At 47.2% G+C, this 18,622-nt stretch overlaps 2 protein-coding genes across 5 annotated transcripts in view; one reads left to right on the forward strand and one right to left on the reverse strand.

The window, feature by feature from the left end:
- Window positions 1-254: 254 nt before the first annotated feature.
- VEPH1 (ventricular zone expressed PH domain containing 1) overlaps window positions 255-18,622 on the forward strand; it is a 51,551-nt gene continuing 33,183 nt past the window's right edge. Inside the window, exons 1-5 of one of the 4 annotated variants that reach the window (XM_065747858.1) lie at window positions 255-483; window positions 2,227-2,406; window positions 3,173-3,468; window positions 4,659-4,874; window positions 7,939-8,113. In XM_065747858.1, the coding sequence (XP_065603930.1) occupies window positions 3,331-3,468; window positions 4,659-4,874; window positions 7,939-8,113 (529 nt within the window). In that variant the 5' untranslated portion in view covers window positions 255-483; window positions 2,227-2,406; window positions 3,173-3,330. Of the gene's footprint in view, window positions 484-2,226; window positions 2,407-3,147; window positions 3,469-4,658; window positions 4,875-7,938; window positions 8,114-18,622 lie in introns of those variants that run through there. The other 3 variants (XM_065747855.1, XM_065747857.1, XM_065747856.1) reach the window with 3 other exon arrangements.
- Window positions 10,154-15,444, reverse strand: PTX3 (pentraxin 3). Its single transcript, XM_065747932.1, has 3 exons — window positions 15,276-15,444; window positions 14,374-14,913; window positions 10,154-11,472 (listed from the first exon to the last, which is right to left on the reverse strand). The coding sequence occupies exons 1-3, from the start codon at window positions 15,421-15,423 to the stop codon at window positions 10,859-10,861; spliced, it is 1,302 nt and encodes a 433-aa protein (XP_065604004.1). The 5' UTR covers window positions 15,424-15,444; the 3' UTR covers window positions 10,154-10,858.

The raw sequence follows: 18,622 nt of genomic DNA on the forward strand, positions 1-18,622 counted from the left end.
TTTCCTTTGGACAGAAAATCTCCTCCACAGCAAAGGAAAAGAACAAGTGAACAAACAGTGTGAGTTTACTGAGGGCTTTTTTTTTTTGCCTTCTTCCCAGGGAAGGATAGCTTTCCACTAACACAGAGAGTTCTGTTTTCTCTATTTAAAAACAACTGCACTCAAGTGGAATAGGCTTTGTATTTTGTCCCAGAAACAGAGTGTTTCATTCAAAGATAAGGCCTCCCTGCCTTTAGGTGCCTGCAGTCACCTGATGCTAACTTGTAGGCTGCTTTAGTCTGCATTCCTGAGATGCCTTACTCCTGGCACTGCAATTAACAGCTTCGGGTTCACTGCCTGCTGCAGGGTTCCCTGGCTTGCCACTCGTGCCCTTGGATGCTGCCTGCGGTCGCAGGAGAGCAAAGCAAATAGGCTTTGTTTTGAAGAATGCAAACTTTGCACCTGTAAACATCATTGGGGATGTCATTGTGGAGTTGTGAACAGGTAAAAAAAATAATATATCTTTTTAAAGTTTATAGCTTTTTGACATTTTTCTTTTTTCAAGTTGAGAACTGCTGAGTATGAGTTTGGGCCCAATCTCTTCTGTGCTGGTGCAGCCCCCTTCAGCTCAGTGGCTGCTGACTTAGAAATGCAGAGTTGTGTCTTTTCTATTGAAATAGAAGTTGCTTCAATGCATTATTTCTGGAGACTTCTTTCAAATTTTGCATTGTTTTTACTGCTTATTTGACATTTCCCCCTTTTTTTTTCCCTTACAAATAGCATAAATAGAGTCCAGGGGTTAAGGATACTCTATCTCAATAATTACATCCAATCATGTATGCTGCAATGCAGTCCTCAGTTTGTCAACTTGGGCAAAGAACCCAGGTGAGAGGAGCCTGGCCATGAACACACCATGAACACACCATGCAAGCCGGGTGGAAGCATGCTTGGAGGATCTCTTGTTATCTTCAAACTGAAGAAATATTCTTTGTGAATAAGTGAAGAAAGAGGGAATTGTTGCCTTTTTGGCTCCGTGTTTGTGTTCTAGTGCGTGTTCTCAAGTTTGGTGTTGCCCAGCTGATGACTGTGTGTGCTGGGAGCTGCCTGCTGGTTCTACATGCACCTGTAACTGGTTCATGTTATGCAAACCTGAGTGGAAAAGCAGGTCCTGTTTGATTTCCCAATTCGTCCTGCTTGTCCAGACCCCTTGTCAGTCTGTCCAGATGATGAATAGCCTACTCTTGCTAAGATTCCCTTTTCTCTGGTGTTGTACTTCAGTTAATATTTGTCAGTATTAGCCTCACCCCCTTGTCTGAAGCTATCTGGGAAATTCTGCCCATTGCAAACAGACTGTGTCATTAAGCCAGGTGCAGAAAAGCAGATGGATACAGCTTTAGCAATAATATTTCCACCTCATAATATTTCAAATCAATTGAAATCCTTGAGTTAAATTACTATTGTATTTAGTATGTGTCTACCTTAATGTCCTGACTGCATTGGCAGCCCTTGACTTAGTGTCCTGCATGTCTTGTGTTCTGGCAGAGATCAGATTGTTAAATACTCGCATGTGTGTGTAAGTGCTTTGTATTTAGAAATGTTTACTTCAAATCAGAAAGAGATTTTGGTTCACAAAACAGCAAATAACAGCCTCTGAACGACGCTTTATCTCCGTGCACTTTGTTACAGAGAAAATGTTATTGGCGTGGGAGATGTTTGTTGGTGTGTGTTTTATAGAATGAATCACAGAATGATTTGAGTTGAAAGGGACCTTAAAGATCATCTAGTTTTAACCCTTCTGCTGTAGACAAGAACACCTCCCACTAGACTAGGTTGGTCATAGCCCCCTCCAGCCTGGGATTATATAATAAATAATAAACCAGAAGTGAGGATGGTCATTGTGTGCCTGGAAGCAGTCAGCATGATGCATTTCCATGAGAAGGAGGCTGAGGTGAGCACTGAGCACAGCATGTCTGGAGTGAGCACAGGTGAGCAGTGCAGCTCCTGGGGTTAGGAATCCACCCACAGCAGATGGGGTCTTCTCTAAAGCTTTAGACACAAAGTGTTTGTTGTGCTGGGGAATTTGCTTTTGTCGTAGTTGTTGCTTTTGTCATAGTGAAGGTTCAGGAATGTGGAGGAAAAGGTTGTTGTGCTTAGTCAAAAAATTGCATGGTGTTGGTGGGAAAAGATAGGAGAAATGCAGTGCAGTCAGGAGCTGAGGGACCGCCCTTGTCCTATTCCCACCAGTAGGGCTGTCATGCGGTCTCTTGAAAGACTTGAGGACAGATATTCTCTGCATGCAGAGATTTGCACCTGCCTTTGAAATGTCCAATCAGAGTGTTTTTGGCACAGGGGGCTCTGTCCCTTCCTTGTGTGCAGCTTTGCCAAAGGTTTAGGCTGAGGTTGGCCATGAAGACTCTTGCTTCAAAGGTGAGTAAGCAGAGGGTCCCATCCGCATTAGGCAAGACCTGGCAGTCCTGGAATAACAAACAGCACTTCTGAAATGGCAGGAAAATCAACAAACTTCTCCTGTAATGAAGTCAAACGTCCCCTCTGTGGAAGCTTTAATCACCACATTTCTGGGACACAAGTGTGGCACTGTTGTTCTTCATGAGCCCCTGCTGAGCCTGGCCCTGCTTGGCTTGGCTTCTGTTGCATTCCCCAGCCAAGGAGATGTCCGTAGCTTCAGCTCAGCCAAGTGTTTGCTTTACGTGAGCTGGAAAGAGTGCAGGGATCGTTTTGACATCAAAGGTGGTTGTTTTTCTAAACAGAAGTCATTACCTTGATCTTACTAATCAGGTATTTCTTCAGTCAGGACACACAAACCCAGAAAACCAAGTGGCCCCACACACCTGCTCCAGCTCTCCTGCTGACTGCAGGAAGGAGGTTGATGCTCCTTTCCAGTCAGTCTGGTCACCTTTTCCTTTTTTTCTTTTTCCTGGTGTTACTCATTGAAAGGATGAACCTTTTTTGTTGTTGTTTTTTTTTTAATAAAAGTTGTGTTGTTTAGCTAGTTAGAGTTTGAGTTTGAGTGCAAAAGTCCTTCAGCACACAGTTCACAGTGGGTGCTTAAGGACATCCCTAGGTCAGGGGAACCTGCATGCTGCTTGCACATACCATGTAAAAACCTTTGCTAAACTGTATGGTAGCGAGTGTGCTTGTGACTTCTTCCTTTTTGTTTTTTTCCCCCTTTTAGACCGAGGCTGAGGAAGTAAGTCGTGAAATATGCTGCGGAGTTATTTTCAATGTTGAATGGATGGCTGATCAACAGGATTGTTTCCATTCTGCCCTCATCTAACTCCTTCAGGCACATGGTGCGTGCAGAGGCCTGGCTGAGTGGCAGTGGGTGCCGCCATGCACCATCTCTTTGGGCTGGTTTTGGCACAAAGGGACCTTTCACGTGCGGGGGATCTTTTCTCCTTGGATGATGCTGAGATCGAAGGAAGCCTCTCTGAAGCTCTTGAACAAATAAGAATAATTAGTTCATCTGCTGTAAGTGAAACGCTGTCCTATAGTTCATGAGATTAAATGCATTGTATAAACAAGGTCTTAAATTGCACATATTCCCATATTTAAGGTTTTAAACTCAAGAACGCCAAGCAAAAAGAAGATAAATATCCTGCTTTCTTTCCTTTATGTGGAGCAAGTTCCAGGCTGAGAGGCTGCTGCCAGGGCACTGGTTACACCAGTGCTCTGCTGGCTCCATTGTGGAGTAGTGTGTGGTTACACAGATTTTGGTGATCTCCTGAAGGATGGCAGGACACTGCCATTGCTGGAGCCCAGTACCTTGCTTCTTATCCTCATGCCACCTCCTTATCCTTGTGTTTTGCCTTTAACTTGTGTCTGGTTACAGGACAAGTTACATCCAGCTTAATGTTTAGCCCATATTTCCCTTGATGATATTTTATGAGAGACTTGAGCCAGACCCTCAAACCCCCCAAATGCTCTTCTGGCTGGCATATGTGCCAGCCTGTGGGAGGAAGGGAAAGCTTCTGAGTGCTCAGACATTCTGCAAGCAACACAGTCATGTTCCAACAACTGCACTTTTCTGGCATGACGTTGGTCCACCTTTCATCTTTATTAGTTTTCAGGGCAAAGTCAGACTGAGGAATGGTGATGGTGTGCCAGGGTATCACTCTCCCCAGCAGCCTTTCAAGTTGCCAAGTGCTGCCATTCCATAGCTGTGTGGGATGTGCCCCAGTAACTATGGGGGACCACAGAGTTTTGTTATAAAGTTTATTTATTTGTTTCTTATTCATATATGTTAATACTAATTGAAACTAACTGTGCTTACATCAGGGACTCAATGTCATGGGAAATACTTGAACCTAGAATTTATGCTACTATGTGGATCCAACTGCTTTGGTTTGAATTTTTAGGATGCTTATGGGAGGAAAGTCCCATGCAAGTGGTTATAAGGCACGTAGCTCAATCCCTTGTCAAGAAGGCCAGCCTATAATCATGTGATAGCTTAATCCATATCTTAGCAGTAATGAACACTAGCGCTTGGAACAGCATTACCATCTATGAGATGGCTGATTTGTGTTCAGTCAAGATAAGCATCTGTTGTAAAGGTGGAAGTGAGCGAACAGTGGGCAGTCCCAAAACCTTCATGCCTTCTGGTTAGTGCTGTGGGATCTGCTCACAGATGGGCTTGGCTCATGTCTCTCTATTTGAACCAGGACTACCAAACTAATGACAACGACCAGGCCGTAGTGGAAATCTGCATCACCCGCATCACCACTGCCATCAGGGAGACGGAGTCCATAGAGAAGCACGGGAAGGCCCTGGTGGCTCTCTGGGAGTCGTGTCTGGAGCACAATCTGAAACCTTCTGGCAAGGACGAGGACACGCCACACGCCAAAATTGCATCTGATATCATGAGCTGCATCCTGCAGGTGAGAATGAGCTGAAAGCAAGGGAGTGTCATGCATTCCTCAGCTATTCAGCTTCATCTCCTAAAAAGCAGCTGTGCTTCGTGTTTTCTGAGGGTGTGTGAGAGTGGCTGCATTGCTTTAAAACCCCAAATTCTAATGTATGTTATTATATGTATGGGATATTCATTGCAGTGAATCAAAACTGTCTGCAGCTTCCTCATCTTTAGAAATGTTTCACCTACTTAGTACCAGATCTCACTGTTCTTAATGCTTCATTAATTCTAACTATTTGCATTACATGCAAGAGTTACAGGGGGAGCCACAGGACTATCATTTGGAGAAACAGTTGCTTCAGAGTGCACTGCTGTGGGCTTCAGGAAAAAAAAACAACAGCATCAAATAACTGGGTTTGCACACAACACGCTGCAGCACAGCTTAAACTTTCCAGACTGGAGACATATCTTGTCTCTGTAGTGCTTTAAAATCCATCCTGAATCTTGCAATGGCTTGTCCTCACTGTCGGCAGCCACGTGCCCTTATCCAAATGTTTTAGGGATTGTTCTGCTACAGATTGCTTTGAGAAAGGAGTTCACAGAAATGAGATGAGAAAGTTACAAAAGCATTTACTGCTCTCAGAAACAGAGCTGCTATCAGCAAGTTCCTTTGCATAAAAGAAAACACAAAGGCAGGCATGAACTGAGTTTTTAATGCAGTACGTGAGGGTTAGTTGAAGTTGTAATGAATATCTGACAGCTGGGTTGAATCTCACAGCGTGTTTCTGTTGATATTAGCAGCAGGGAGGTCCCCTAGGTTTGCAAACAGCACTATTTCATATTATTAAAATCTGTTTTTCATTGTCACCTACACAATTTCCTTAGTGTGCTGTCGTGCCCTGATATTTACAATGGAACAAATGAAACCTTTCTTCTGTCGGAATTAAAGCCTTTTCTTATCTAAGTATTTCATCTTTATTACAGGAAAAAAATATCCCATTCTTCAGAACTTTTGGATCTTTTTAAACACTCATCAGAGGGCCGAGCCTTATCTTCTCATTCTTTCTGCACGCAGTCCTAGTGTGTAACTTGGAGGCAGAATTTGGCTTCGACTCTCTATCTCTCATCCAAAACGTAACAAGGCATTGTGTGGACTTAAAAAAAAAAAAAAAAAAAAAAAAAAAAAAAAAAAAAAAAGGCCCCAAAATGAATGGATCTTTAGGCAGCAAGTTTCATTGAAATGTACCTTTTGGTCATACAGCAGCTGCCACAACAAGCTGCCTCAATGCCAGGAGTTGCTGCAGCCCATCCTTACATAGGTTGGCTGGTGGAAAGGGGCTATAGTAGTCCCTTGTAGTCCTCATAGCCACTTAAATTGACTTGTCTGTGCTTGTTAAGCAGCAAGCTGTAGCCTTAATTAGGGTCAATCCTGCTCTGCTGAGGCTAATGGCCAGGGCAGATCCCACTCACGGAGGTAGAGTTGGCTATATGTACAACAGAGTTGCTTTTTTCTTGAGTTTAAATCCAATTTTTCAGTGCTGCTCCAGAATGAGTATGCATTCAGTCTGGTCTACCCTTGTTCACTATTTTGTTGCTTTCTGGAACATCTGGGGAGCAGTGGTTGCCTGTGACTTCGGATGCTAATTAAGTATAATCATATTGTGGGATTCTTTTCAAAAATGCCGTGTTCTGTTTTCAAAAGGATGCTCAAAAGTGAGGGAAGATGAGAGAAAAGCACTGATTAAGGAGGTTTCAGAAAGTATGTAGGTCCTCAACTGCACGTAAACAAGCATGTCTTGCTTGTTTCAAGGGTAGTTATGTACAGGAACTCAGCGGGCAATAGACATGTGCAGTCTGTGCATACAATTTCACATATAGCTGCAGAAAATCCTTTCACACTCTAATCTCAAAACCCAGGTGTCTGTACAGGTAGCCCTGGGTTTGCTAAAGCTTGGTGCCATTTCCATAAAATCATTAAGGTTGGAGAAGACCTCCATCTAAGATCATCCAGTCCAACAATCCACCTGCCACCAGTATTTCCCCACCAAACCACAGTCCTCAGTATATCTACACATTTCTTGCCCACCAGGACAGTAGCAGCTGTGTGCAGCCCGTGCTAGTGCCTGACCACTCCTTGGGAGATGAAATTTTTCCTAATATCCAACCTGGCCCTCCCCTGCTGCAACTTGAGGCCATTCCCTCTCATCCTATCACTAATTGCATGGGAGAAGATGCCACCCTCCATCTTGCCACTGTGATGACAGAAGATGGCTTTCTTCAGTGCCACACGTAAGAACAGTCCTCGTTGACCCTGGTGTTCAGAGAAATTGGTTGGAAGTTAAGGAAGAGAGTCTTAATTATCAGAGGAAAATTGATGAGCAAACCTGCCAGTGCACCTGCTCACGTGTGCTCTTCCCCATTTGACAGCTATGCCTTGGGTTTCTGAGTTCATCAGTTATTTCTCACCTCTCCCCTGCCCTTCAAAAACGGCTTTTCTGTTTTCATTGACTTCCCAAGCATTTCACAGGAACGTGGTTTGAAAGGAGTGCTGGTGCTGTAGGGCTGTGGGCTGTCACCACACAGCCACCATATCCACGCCTTGCTGTAAGGTCCTAAAAACACAACAACAGATGAGGAGCTCGGAAAGGAGCACCACTGCTGGGCCAAATGCAGGGGAGACCTGCACTCCTGTTTGCTTTGCACTGTGGTGAAAGTGGCCTCTCTGTTTGGATGGTGGCTGTGGCTTCTGCTGTTTTCTCTGATGGCACTGAACACAAAATGTGCTGGTTGAAATGCTGCAGCACTTGATGTGTGAGTAGTGTACTAACTATCATGATTTCTCCTCTTCTTGCAAAATGCAGAAATGTGTGTGTGAACATCTCCTGCTGTAGCAGTTTTAAATTTCCTTCCTTGCTGGTTCTTTGAAGCCTGCTGTCAGCGCTGTCATTGAAACATAAGCTTTCTCGACCCGTTGTTTTGCTTTTTCTGTCCCCCTTCATTGTTCTGATTTTCATTATTCGATTCTGCTCAGCAGGAAACGTCTTACTTCATTTCAGCTGCTTATTTTTCAGGGCTTCTTCATGTTTTTACAGAATTACAACCGCCCTCCAGTGATGGCCTTGGCCATCCCAGTGGCAGTGAAATTCCTCCAGAGGGGCAATAAGGAGCTGTGCAGAAACATGTCGAGTTACCTCTCGCTGGCTGCCATTGCTGAAGCAGAGCTGCTGGCTGATCACACAGATGCCATTGTCAAAAGTGTCCTTCAAGGTATGAACTCAGACTGCTAAGTCCATCCTGCAGCGTGCACACTGATGGGTCAGTTGGGTTTTGTTAGGCCCACGTGCAAACAGATGCTTTGTGCATCGGTTTGAGATGTGTGTGTATGAAACACTCAAACGTTCATAAACGTGTGATTAAGTACGTTGGGCACAACCTAAATTAACAGAATATACCAAGGAACACCTCTCGAGAAGATGTGAACTCAGTGAACCTTTTGGACTACGGGAGATTCGTTGTAGATGGGGTGACCCACAGGGCAGGAGATCTATCTGTAGCTGTTAGTGCACTGTACTAATGGACTGCAAATAACGAGCAGTGATAGAGGCTGTAGTTACTGGGCTCTTATCCTTTCTATTAGTGTCGCTGGCAGTACTCCAAAACAGAAATGAGGATGAAATGGATCCCATCCTGTGTCAGATATAAAAGCTTTGTGGTGATGCTGCAGTCTTGCCTGCATCAGTCACTTCAGATAGTTCTGCTGCTAAACTCTTTAAATTTTACTTACGTGGTTTAAAAAGAAACCAAAAATATTCAGACCTCTAGAAAAGGAATCCCAATTTGGCTAACGTCAGTTTCACAGTTGCAATACTGTGCTGCTGCAGTGGTGAAGTTGCTGCTTGTTTTTTTAAGCACAGGTAATGACAGTAAATGCCATTTGTTTAAGGACAAATGTGATAAATAAGTATAAACAGTGGGACAATATGAACTGACCAGACCAAGAGCAGGACAGCCCTGTGGCTTTGTGGGTCAGTAGTGATCATTCTTTTAAGACTTGTGGCATTAGTATGTAGGTGCCTATGTTGTGTGTCACCACTGGTGGTGAATAGAAACATGGAGTAGTCATAAATCTAGGAGAAGAGTGAGAAACACCCACAGTCGAAGGCTTTGCTCTGGCTGGTCTTCCTGCATATATTATATTCCACCAGCAGATGTTGCTGTGGACATCAGAGAGGGAACTGCAGATTGCAGGAGGGCACTCTGTCCTGTCTTCTGGGGAGCTCTGGTAATGCGCCCCAAATGCTCTCACAAATCCTGTTTATTTAGTGTTTTCCAAACAAGCAAAGGGACTGTTACAGACAGACACAGCTCAGCTGGGGAGTGAAGGGATGGGTGCTGATGTTGGTGACTGCTGGCGCGGGGCTGCTGGATGATGGGAAGCTGAGCTGGTCCACAGAGGCTGCAAAGCAAGAGTGGTTGGAAAGCATTCCAGCTGAGTCAGTGGGAATGATGGAACTGGGTTGTGTTTGGTAATTGGCCAGACTGGTGCAGAGATAGCAAAAGGCTTCCTAAAAGCCAAAGCATCCCAGGTATGAGGAATGGCAAGAAAAGCAGCCAGGAACCACTTTGGGTAATCTGTGAGGATTTTGCTTGTTCTGCTACATCTCAGGGACATTTGTTTTCACTTAATGGAGGGCAGCGTATGGGAGAAGGGTTTGAGAGTATTTCTGTGCTTGCACAATGCTTGAGTGTTCCTCTGAAGACACGTTTCCTGGCTGACAGCAGATGAACAGAGGTAACCTTCTGCTATTCCCTAAGTCAGGTTATTTACAGACATTATTTTGTAAGGACCTTCATTGCTGAGAACTTAGATACACTTTTATTGTGGTGGAAATTGCAACACGCTGAGCACTTATTTTTTGCCTTAATTGTACAGCATTGCTGGAATGTTGAAACAGAACATGAAGCTTTAGCCACAAAGCACAGCCCCCCCTGCATGGCATAGCGAAGTGGAAATGGCAGCATCATCACTTTTATTTCTTACTGCTTCTGGAAGGAAAGGTTTGCTAGCAGAGCTATATTCAGCAATGAGTGTGGCAACAAATGTCAAGAAACATCCCAGAGTGCGGTGTTAGGGTATCTGTAGAGGGTGGGAAGAGGGCAGATGTGAATAGAGCAGAAGGGCATGCAGTTTCCAGCAGAGATAAGAGTGGCTTTGGGCAAGATGTTGTCTGACATGACGTGGTCAGAGGCTTCAGCACGCAGCGAGGAATCGCGCGGGGCTCGAGGCGGAGCAGGCTGCTGCCGCTTGGCTTTCAGCTCTCCTTTCTATTTATTTAGAGTTTCTGTTGATGAGAACCACGGAAAGCCTTAGTTTAGTCAAGTATCTTTATTTACAAAAATGACTTTACAAAAATAATTTCAATAAAATTATGACGAAGTCAATTTACAATATAATACAGCTGCGCTTTCTCGAAATGTAACATCAGGTTATGATGGTGAATATTACTCCTATATGTTGGGTCAATCCGTGGCATTAAAAAATGCTTTAAACAAGAAGCTAGTTCTATTGTAGCCTACAGATTACTAATGACACTTAATAAACGACGTGCTTCTTGGCTGATGGGTGTCCCCTGATCAGCTCATGAGCAGCAATGGCCGGGGAAGGCTGGGAGGTGCACAGCCCCTGCTCGGCACTGCCGGGGTGGGTAGGAACCACAGGAGCCTGGGACAGCTCTGCAGTGCCCGAAGTGACACTTGGATTTTGGCATAAGTTAGATCACGGTCATTTGACCTCAGGGATGGCTTATCCAAAGTCAAGTCTGGATGGAGCTTCTTCAGTGTTTTGCCACGACAGCAGGCGGAGATCAAATCCCACCCCGCAGCATCTCGCTGCGTAAATTTGTGGTGCTAATCTGCCTTGGGTGCTGGAGAGACACGGGCTCCTTCTGCTCTGTTCCTGGTGTTCTGCTCTTAACGAAACATGCCCTGCTTCAGAAACTGCTTTACCAGGGTTTAAGAAACATACTGAGCTCCTCCGTACGGCAGAACCTCCGTGACTCCCCACCCAACAATGTTGCCCCGGGAGCTGCACGCATCCTCTCCACCCTGTGCTGCTATCTCCTCAGTGCTGAGCACTCTGTCCCACAGGTTCAACCCTGTTAATTTTCCCGAGAAGGCCAAGGCTTCATCAAACCCTCCTCCAACGCAGCAGCCGTTCTTCTCTTGGCCGATCTGCAGAATTCCTCCGTCAGGAACAACATGAGCATCAGCAATGCCCACTGCAGCAGCCACGAGCTCTCCATCCACCCACAGCGATGCGGTCCCGTTGTCTGAGCTCCAGGTGCCACAGAGATGGATCCACTTCCCGGGAGCAACTGCATTCCTGGCAGCCAGCTTGTGCTGGGCACTACCTACAGCGAGCACTGCAGACTGCTGGCTGAGGTACAGCTGGATCTCATAGGGATTGAGTTTCGTTCCGTAGGAGAAGATGATGGTTTTGTCCAAAGCCTCGGTTGCTTTGACCCAGACACAAACAGTGAAGGAGGAGAGGGTCATCTCGGCGGTCGGATGAACGCTCCCAAAGATCTTTCTGGAGCGCATTGGGAATAGAATTGCTGTTTCGCAGCCTGAAAAAGTGAATCAGGAAAATTACATTAAGTAGAAGTTGGTGGTACATGCATGGGTAGGACCCTCAGCTCAGGCTCACTTTGGGCTTTTCAGAGGGCTGTGAGCTCGGCTCATCCCGTGGGATGGAGAAACCCACCTGCTGGATGCTTTGAGAAGCTGTCAGATCTGATGTATTAATTTGGTGTGCAGTTTTTATGGTAGTGAGCAGAGGAGCTAGCTGTGCTGCTTGAACAGGGCTCAGCTTTCCCTTCTCCACAGAAGCGTGTTCCTGCCCTGTACACATCGTACTTGGGTTTAGCTGCCTGCCTGTCCTGGTGCAGGATGGCCAACGTTCCCTCTGCATGGGGAGCCCTGCAGTCTGCGTGGGTCACCTAGAGAGACGAGCACTTCACATTGGGCAGTTCTGTCTGTGGTGAGAGGTGGATGGAGTAACAGCTCTGTCTCACAGAGGATTTTTTTAGCCTCCATGCCCTCTTTGATCATAATGCGATGGGGACAACAGTGTTATGGTAAGCACATGGGTTTGCTGCTCTGTCCCTCTGGTAGTCTGAGATGCTGTGGTGTTCCTGGGATAGCAGTATGGAGCTGCTGGATCTCTGTGTCAGGAGCAGCTACAAAGCATCCTGCAGGGCAGGACACCACTGACAGCTTTGGAGCAGCAGGGCTGGGCACATCCATACTGTGCAACACAATGCACTGGGGCAGGAGCAGGGAGTGCTGGCAGAAACATGCTGAGCTTCGGTTCTTTTAGAAGGAGTCCCTTTTTTGAACCTGCCTGTAGGGCCATCAGGAGCTGTGCTCTGGTTAAGAGCTGAGAATGTGAATGTTTGTTAAGGTAGTTCTTCTCCCATCACCAATCAACCATATGTTGTAATAGAAACCAGATTAAGCTTCCTGAGAGCAGCTTTGATAGAGAAGTACCTGATGATTACTAAGCACAAGATATCGTTCGTGTCCTACGTACTTTCCTCATCCTTACATATAAGTGGGTATTCTAAGTTACACAGGGAAAAAGCAGCTCCCTCCCACAGTTAAGCCAGCTCTCTTCCTCTTTAGCTAGAGCATCTGGAAGGTCTAAACATATGGAAACTTCTGCTTTAGTGAAAGAAAGCCTCCAGGACTGTGCTGCTGTGTTATTTTGCACCACTTCGAGCTTTGGGCAGATTTTGGAATGTGGAAGTTTCCATCTGAACATGAAAAAGAACTTCTTTCCTATGACGGTGACAGAGCCCCGGACAGGCTGCCCAGGGAGGTGGTGCAATCTCCAGAGGAGATAATGTTCATAACCCACCTGGCTGCTTGCCTGCATTGCCTCCTCAGGAGCAGTTCTCTGAGGGGGCTGGGGGCTCCAGAGGTCCCTTCCAACCCATACGGTTCTGGGTTTCTCTTTTTTAAGAGAGCTGGGGGGCAGCAAGCAACTGCTGGGGATGCTCTTTGAGATGCTGCAAAGGAACACTTCTGCGAAGCAGCTTTTAATTAGCAAGCTTTCTGGCTTTGTTATCAAGGGCTAAACAAGATTAAATCCAGCCTCACTGAAGAACAAGAAGTGTGATTAGGAAATCCCTCAAGAGATGTCTGGCAGCAGTTCAAGTTGTGAGGAATTAAAGCCAGTTGCTAAAAATTCCCTTGAAAAAGAAATTCCAGAGAGAGATGCTGGAGTTGCTTAAAATTTAAAAATTACTTTAAAATAAAAAGTAAGAGCGCTTTCTATCAAATCATGTTGCAACCAGTGGAAATACTCTGAATTTCCAGTGGCAAGGCTGAGGTCTCTGATGCTCATCAAGACTTGACTCTCCTGCAGCACACAGTAACTGGTGCAAGGCTGACTGCAGTACGGATGGAGATAAGGAATGAGTTCATGCCACTTGGAAGGCAGGGTCCATGTGCTTGGGATGGGGGAATGGGATATGCTGAAGGTCTGCTCCCAGGGCACAAGGTTTACTAAAATGCTGCAGCAAATAAAAGGGTGAAAGCAATGTATTCGTAGAACTAAATTTGTATTCCTCGTTAAAATACAGCTTTGTGAGAGGTGGCAGCACTTGTAAGCGGGCACTGGCAGTGCTGGTGGGACTGCATTCCTCCTTCCTGTTGGCACACGTGCAGGAGAACCATGCAACTGTAGGTTTGTGGGATTTTTTCTTCTTATTATCTAGCCTACTGGAACTTTTATTTGTGGGGAAAAAGGTAGTCATTAAAAATGTGGCAGCATCAAGAAGATATGCAGCCGTAGTCACTTGGCTACAGACCTCAGTTCTGCTTGGGACCTATGCCTTCCACAGCTGGGCTCTGCTCTGCCATACCCTGTTTTACCACTGCTGCTGGGCATCCTGTTACAAAGCACAGGGGAACCCCGACTAAATCTGAAAAGTGAGCCCATCATTCTATGGGCACCTCACTTTCTCACTGTTATTTCAGAAGGAAAAAAGTGAACGTAGCGGTAGCAGGATGGCAGCAGCTGATCTGTGCCCATCTGCAGTGTCCTCTGAGCTGGGAAAGAGGGGGAGGAAGGAGCAGGAACATGCTCCAGGGTGACAGGACAGCTCAGTGAGTGCATGGAGGGGCTACTAGCTGGGGAGGTAGAAGGGCAGGTATGCTGGAAATATGTTCGCTGCTTTTTGGCAGCCATTTGAATCTGGGAGAGCTGCTGGAGATGAGCTTGTGGCTGGGTGGCTGCTTTGCCAAGAGTGAGGATTCTGATTAAATCTTTCTTTGATCCCACGTTTGAGAAGTTCAGAACCGCTTTCTCAAGAGCACCTACTGAGTTGCTGCCCTACAGCCACCTCAGGGCCCCCAGGCTGCATGTAAGGGTGCTTTGGAGCCCTGCGAGGAGGAAAGCACTCACAGGACATCTGCTTGGGCCCTCAGAGAGCCCTCCAGGAAATGCCCCGTGCTGCACTCACCTGCTGGCAGTAGGTGCTGGGTGACCCACTTCTGTGATGCCTTCAGTTCAGCTCTGGTCTGCTGGAGCTCTTTCCATAAGGTGTTCAAGAGGAGGTTGTCCTCTCTGCTGGGGCTGAGCTTGTCCTGCTGGAGTTGGAAAGCTGTTTCTTGGGTCTCCCCCTCGGCCCATCTCAGCCAGGAGCTCTCCAGCCGGCCCAGCCTGGTGGACACGTTGTGGCTCAGCAGCAGGACCTGCTCCAGAACCTTGCCCTGCTGGGACTCGCAGAGCTGCTCGGCATCCTCAGGTTGGTCTCTGTTCCTCTGCAGTGCCTGCTCCAGCTGGGCCAAGGCATGGGAGGTGACCTGCTGCACCACGGAGCTGAAGGTGCTGGTGAGCCCAGCAGCAAGCTGGCTCAGCTCTGCCCTGAGTGCCTGCACGTCCGCCTTCAGCCCGTCCTCCAGCACCTGCAGCATCATGTTCTCCTTCATCTGTGAGTTCTCCAGCATGATGAAGAGCTTGTCCCACTCCGTGTGCTCCCGCTGGCAGTCACAGGAGGCAGCTGGAAGGCAAAACACAGATGTAGGTTTAAACAGAAGGGGTGTTCACCGAAATCTGCCTCTGTGCAAGGCTTCAGCCTGCCCCTGCTCTTATTTCTATACTAAAACAGGAGGCAAAGCAGTTCTATAACAGTACAGCAGTTCTAAAACTGAGTGGCATCCGCCGTCTGCTGCAGGGAAATGGAAGAATAGTGCACAGCAGAGTCTGCAGTGCTCCATCCAAGTACCAGAGCACGGCCGTCTGCGACAGCTACTGCCGCAAGCACATGGTTCCTCTTAACATAATGCTCGTGGTTGTTACAAGAGCTAAGCAACAAAGAACGCAGCACTGCGCTTAGCAGAAATGTAGGCGATATCGACTTACATTCCTCAGCGCCCAGAACCGGACCTTCGATTTCGTTATCCAGGTTCACGTACATGAGATCGTAGTCGTCGTCTTCATCCAGCACAGAAGCAGAAGCCCTGAAAACACAGAACACTGTGAGCAAAGAAAGCGCTCCTCCAGGCAGCATTGTGCAGCTGCTCCCCGTGAATAGCCGGGCTGGGGCTGGGCCGGAGTGGGGCTGCAGCGGGGACGGGACTGCGAGGAGCCACGGGCAGCCCCTAATAAATGCTCCGAGCGTCTCAGCTTGAATGAATGAGCGCTGTGAGTGCCAGCGCTGTAATAGGAGCACTTCTGGTTGTTGGTTTTGGCGGTGAGGAGCAGGGGGCGTGCAGCTTGCTCAATGTCAGCCCCCAGGTCTGTGGAGGGGGGGCTGACGGGGAGAGCTGCTCCGCACGCTGCCGCTTCCCCTGGAGCAGAGTGCCAGAAATGCACAGCACGGTGGGGTGGGAGTGGGGCGAGGGATTGCTGCCTGAGCCGCATCACTCGGGCTCAGCAGTGCTCTTTGTGCAAACTCCGTCTGCAATCGGTACATGCTGCGGCTCCGGAGGGGGATGGTAAGGAGAACACATCTACCTGGAGCTGCTTTGGATGCACGTGTCTGGTTTAACCTGGATACTGTGGCTTTTGGGGCTGTTTTCTTTAAGAGCTTCTCCTATGCTAGTAGTTTGAGCTGTAAAGGAGAGCTGGTAACATAAAGACAGCCTGTTGGGTTTTTACTTTTCTAGCCCAAATGATCAATAGCAGCTTTGTAGCCATGCAGGTAATGTGTTCCATCTAGTTTCTTCTTTTGGGACCCTGCAGGTTAGCAGCTGAAGGATTGGAATTATTTGTTAACGTGGAGAAAAACAAAATGAGAGACTCTTTGGTTAGATGATAATCTGGTGCCAAGTCCTACTGTTGCTGGTGTTGATCGCTTTGAAGTGCTGGAGAGCTTATCAGTTTAAGGGGCCTTTGGTTATTCCAGACTTGAGATTAAGGGTAAAATGCTGATGGTATGAATTATATGTTGGCCACAAAATATTCAGAGAACAGGATACAAAAGCAAACAGAGCTGCATCTCATTTGCAATCCGTGTTCCCTTTCTGGTTAGAATCACCAGGAGGAGATGGTGCTTCCCTTAGTGCTTGCTCACCCTGCTCCAGCACCACAGCTGATGGCATAGGACTGGGACACGTGGCTGTGGGAGGAGTAGCAGAGGTGCACGTGGCCTCAGCCATTGCCCCTTGAATTTGGAAGGTTGGATCTAAATGATCTTTGAGGTCCCTTCCAATCTGAGCCATTCTGTGATCCTATGACCAACTGCTGCTGAGCTGCTCTGCCCATACCATACCTGTCAAGTGCTATGGGGCTCATTCTACTATGAGCTCTGTGCTGCAGGGCTGGGCCATGGATGGGGCAGAGCAGAGGCAGCACACAGAGCCTTTCATAGAATCATTATGGTTGGAAAAGACCTCTGAGATCACCAACACCCCACTATGCCCATAGCCCACGTCCCTCAGAGCCACGTCCCTGTGGTTCTGAACACCCCCAGGGATGGTGACCCCACTGTGCAGCCTGTGCTTCTTTTGGAGAAGAAATCTTTCCTAATATCCAAACTTTGCATGTGCAGGTAGCTTGGCTGTGTGCATGCAATTTGTCCCTGTGCCAGGGGGCTGTGTTGTGCTGTCGGTGCCTCTGCCTCACCTGACCTACAGCCAGCAGTGCTCAGCCATCGGATGTCCCCAACTGTACATTGCTTTGTGCTGCAATTGTGTAATTCCCAGTGTGTGGTCTGCCTGGAATGCCTGAGAAAGTCTGATCTGGAAAGCATTGGGGATAATGGTAGTAGGGGAGGAAGAGGGAGCAAAGATGATTAAGGAGTTGAGCATCACGTTTTTCCATTCTCAGACAGCAGAAGTACATTTCAGGCTCTTCGTTTAGGCTGAGCCAGATGAGGCAAGATGGAACAGAAGGAGCTGCTTGGGAATGGGCAGGGTGTCACCTCTGATGGCTGAGCTCTGAGGAGGAAGAAGGGTGGTGGCTGCGTGTGGGTGATTCACGTGGAAACTGGGAAGGGATGGCAGCTGGCAGGGTGTGCTGGGAGCTGGCAGGAAACACACAGGCACGAAAATGTGGAGGACGGGGTCGTGCTGCGTGACCCTTCTGGAGTTATACAAAGAGCAGGCACGAACTGTGGTTTCTGCTTGGGTTGTTTACAGGTTTGTATACACAGGTTATCCAATTAAAAAGAATTCCATATCAGTGAGGTCACTGAAATGCTGCTCCAAAGCTGTGGGGTTGCCTACAGTCTGCCCTTGCTTTCCGTTCATCCTGGTTGGTGACTGCAAACCCAGTAACGTTTGTTGCACAGTGACTAGCCGAGCTGCCCAATTCACTTTAGTACCAAGTATTTCAGTACAAGTGGCTGCAGTCCACCACGCTGTGGCATGCTGAATTATTTTTCCCCTCTGATGCATCCGATAGTTACACTGGTTAGTTAGTAGTTAACCTGAGTTTTAGGGTTTCTTCCCGCCTGGGGTGTCCCGGCACAGGCAATAGCACATCTCAGGTGCTACTTCTTGTTCTTCTCTGTTGTGATTTCCCTCTGTGATTTTACAGTTGAGAACTTTGCCTGTCCAGGGATAATGGAATTTCATCCTTTGCTGAAATGTGACTGGAGCTTTAGGGATCTGCTCTACATGGACAGAAAACCTCCAGTGGAAGTTAAGCACATGCAAGTCAGAAAGGCTTAGTTCTGTAAATACAAGATTACCTAGGGAAGAAAATAATTTTCAGTGTATTTGATTACAAAATTATTCAATTTCAGACTCAGATGAGAATCTAGAAAACCTTAATTTGACCTTTGGGCAAATGGGTGTTTTGCTGGTTACTTTTGGGTTGTTTGGGTTACTTCTTCTGGTTAGTTAAAACAAAAAAAACCATCAAGTCTATGCTGAATGTACGAGGTAAAGAGGCACTTTCGGAAGAACCTCTGTGACTGAGAAGTATTGATCCCATGGTACAACAGTGACATTTGTGCCCCTTCGTTATCGTGCAGTCCAACTTGTAGCACTGGGGAGAGATTGGCACGAAGGTATGGGTGCAGCAGCCAGAACTGAGCTGCTCGCTGACCTGTCTGGAGCAACAGTCAGCACATCTTCTTCATCTGCAGCTGCCTTTGTGCTCCGTTCGTGGGACTGAACAGGACAGGAATTCCCCGTGGCCCTGGGGACTGAGGTGGGACTGGATGTGGGGCACAGGGAGAAGCCAGCAGCTCTAGGAGTAGAACTAATGCTTCGGGGTCAGATGCAGAGAGCAGCTGAGCAGTGCAGAGGTGCTTCCAGGGC

The sequence above is a fragment of the Cyrtonyx montezumae genome, unplaced genomic scaffold (assembly GCF_038088225.1).
Source record: "Cyrtonyx montezumae isolate F1298 unplaced genomic scaffold, pur_monq_1.0 scaffold_5, whole genome shotgun sequence".
Lineage (NCBI taxonomy): Eukaryota > Metazoa > Chordata > Aves > Galliformes > Odontophoridae > Cyrtonyx > Cyrtonyx montezumae.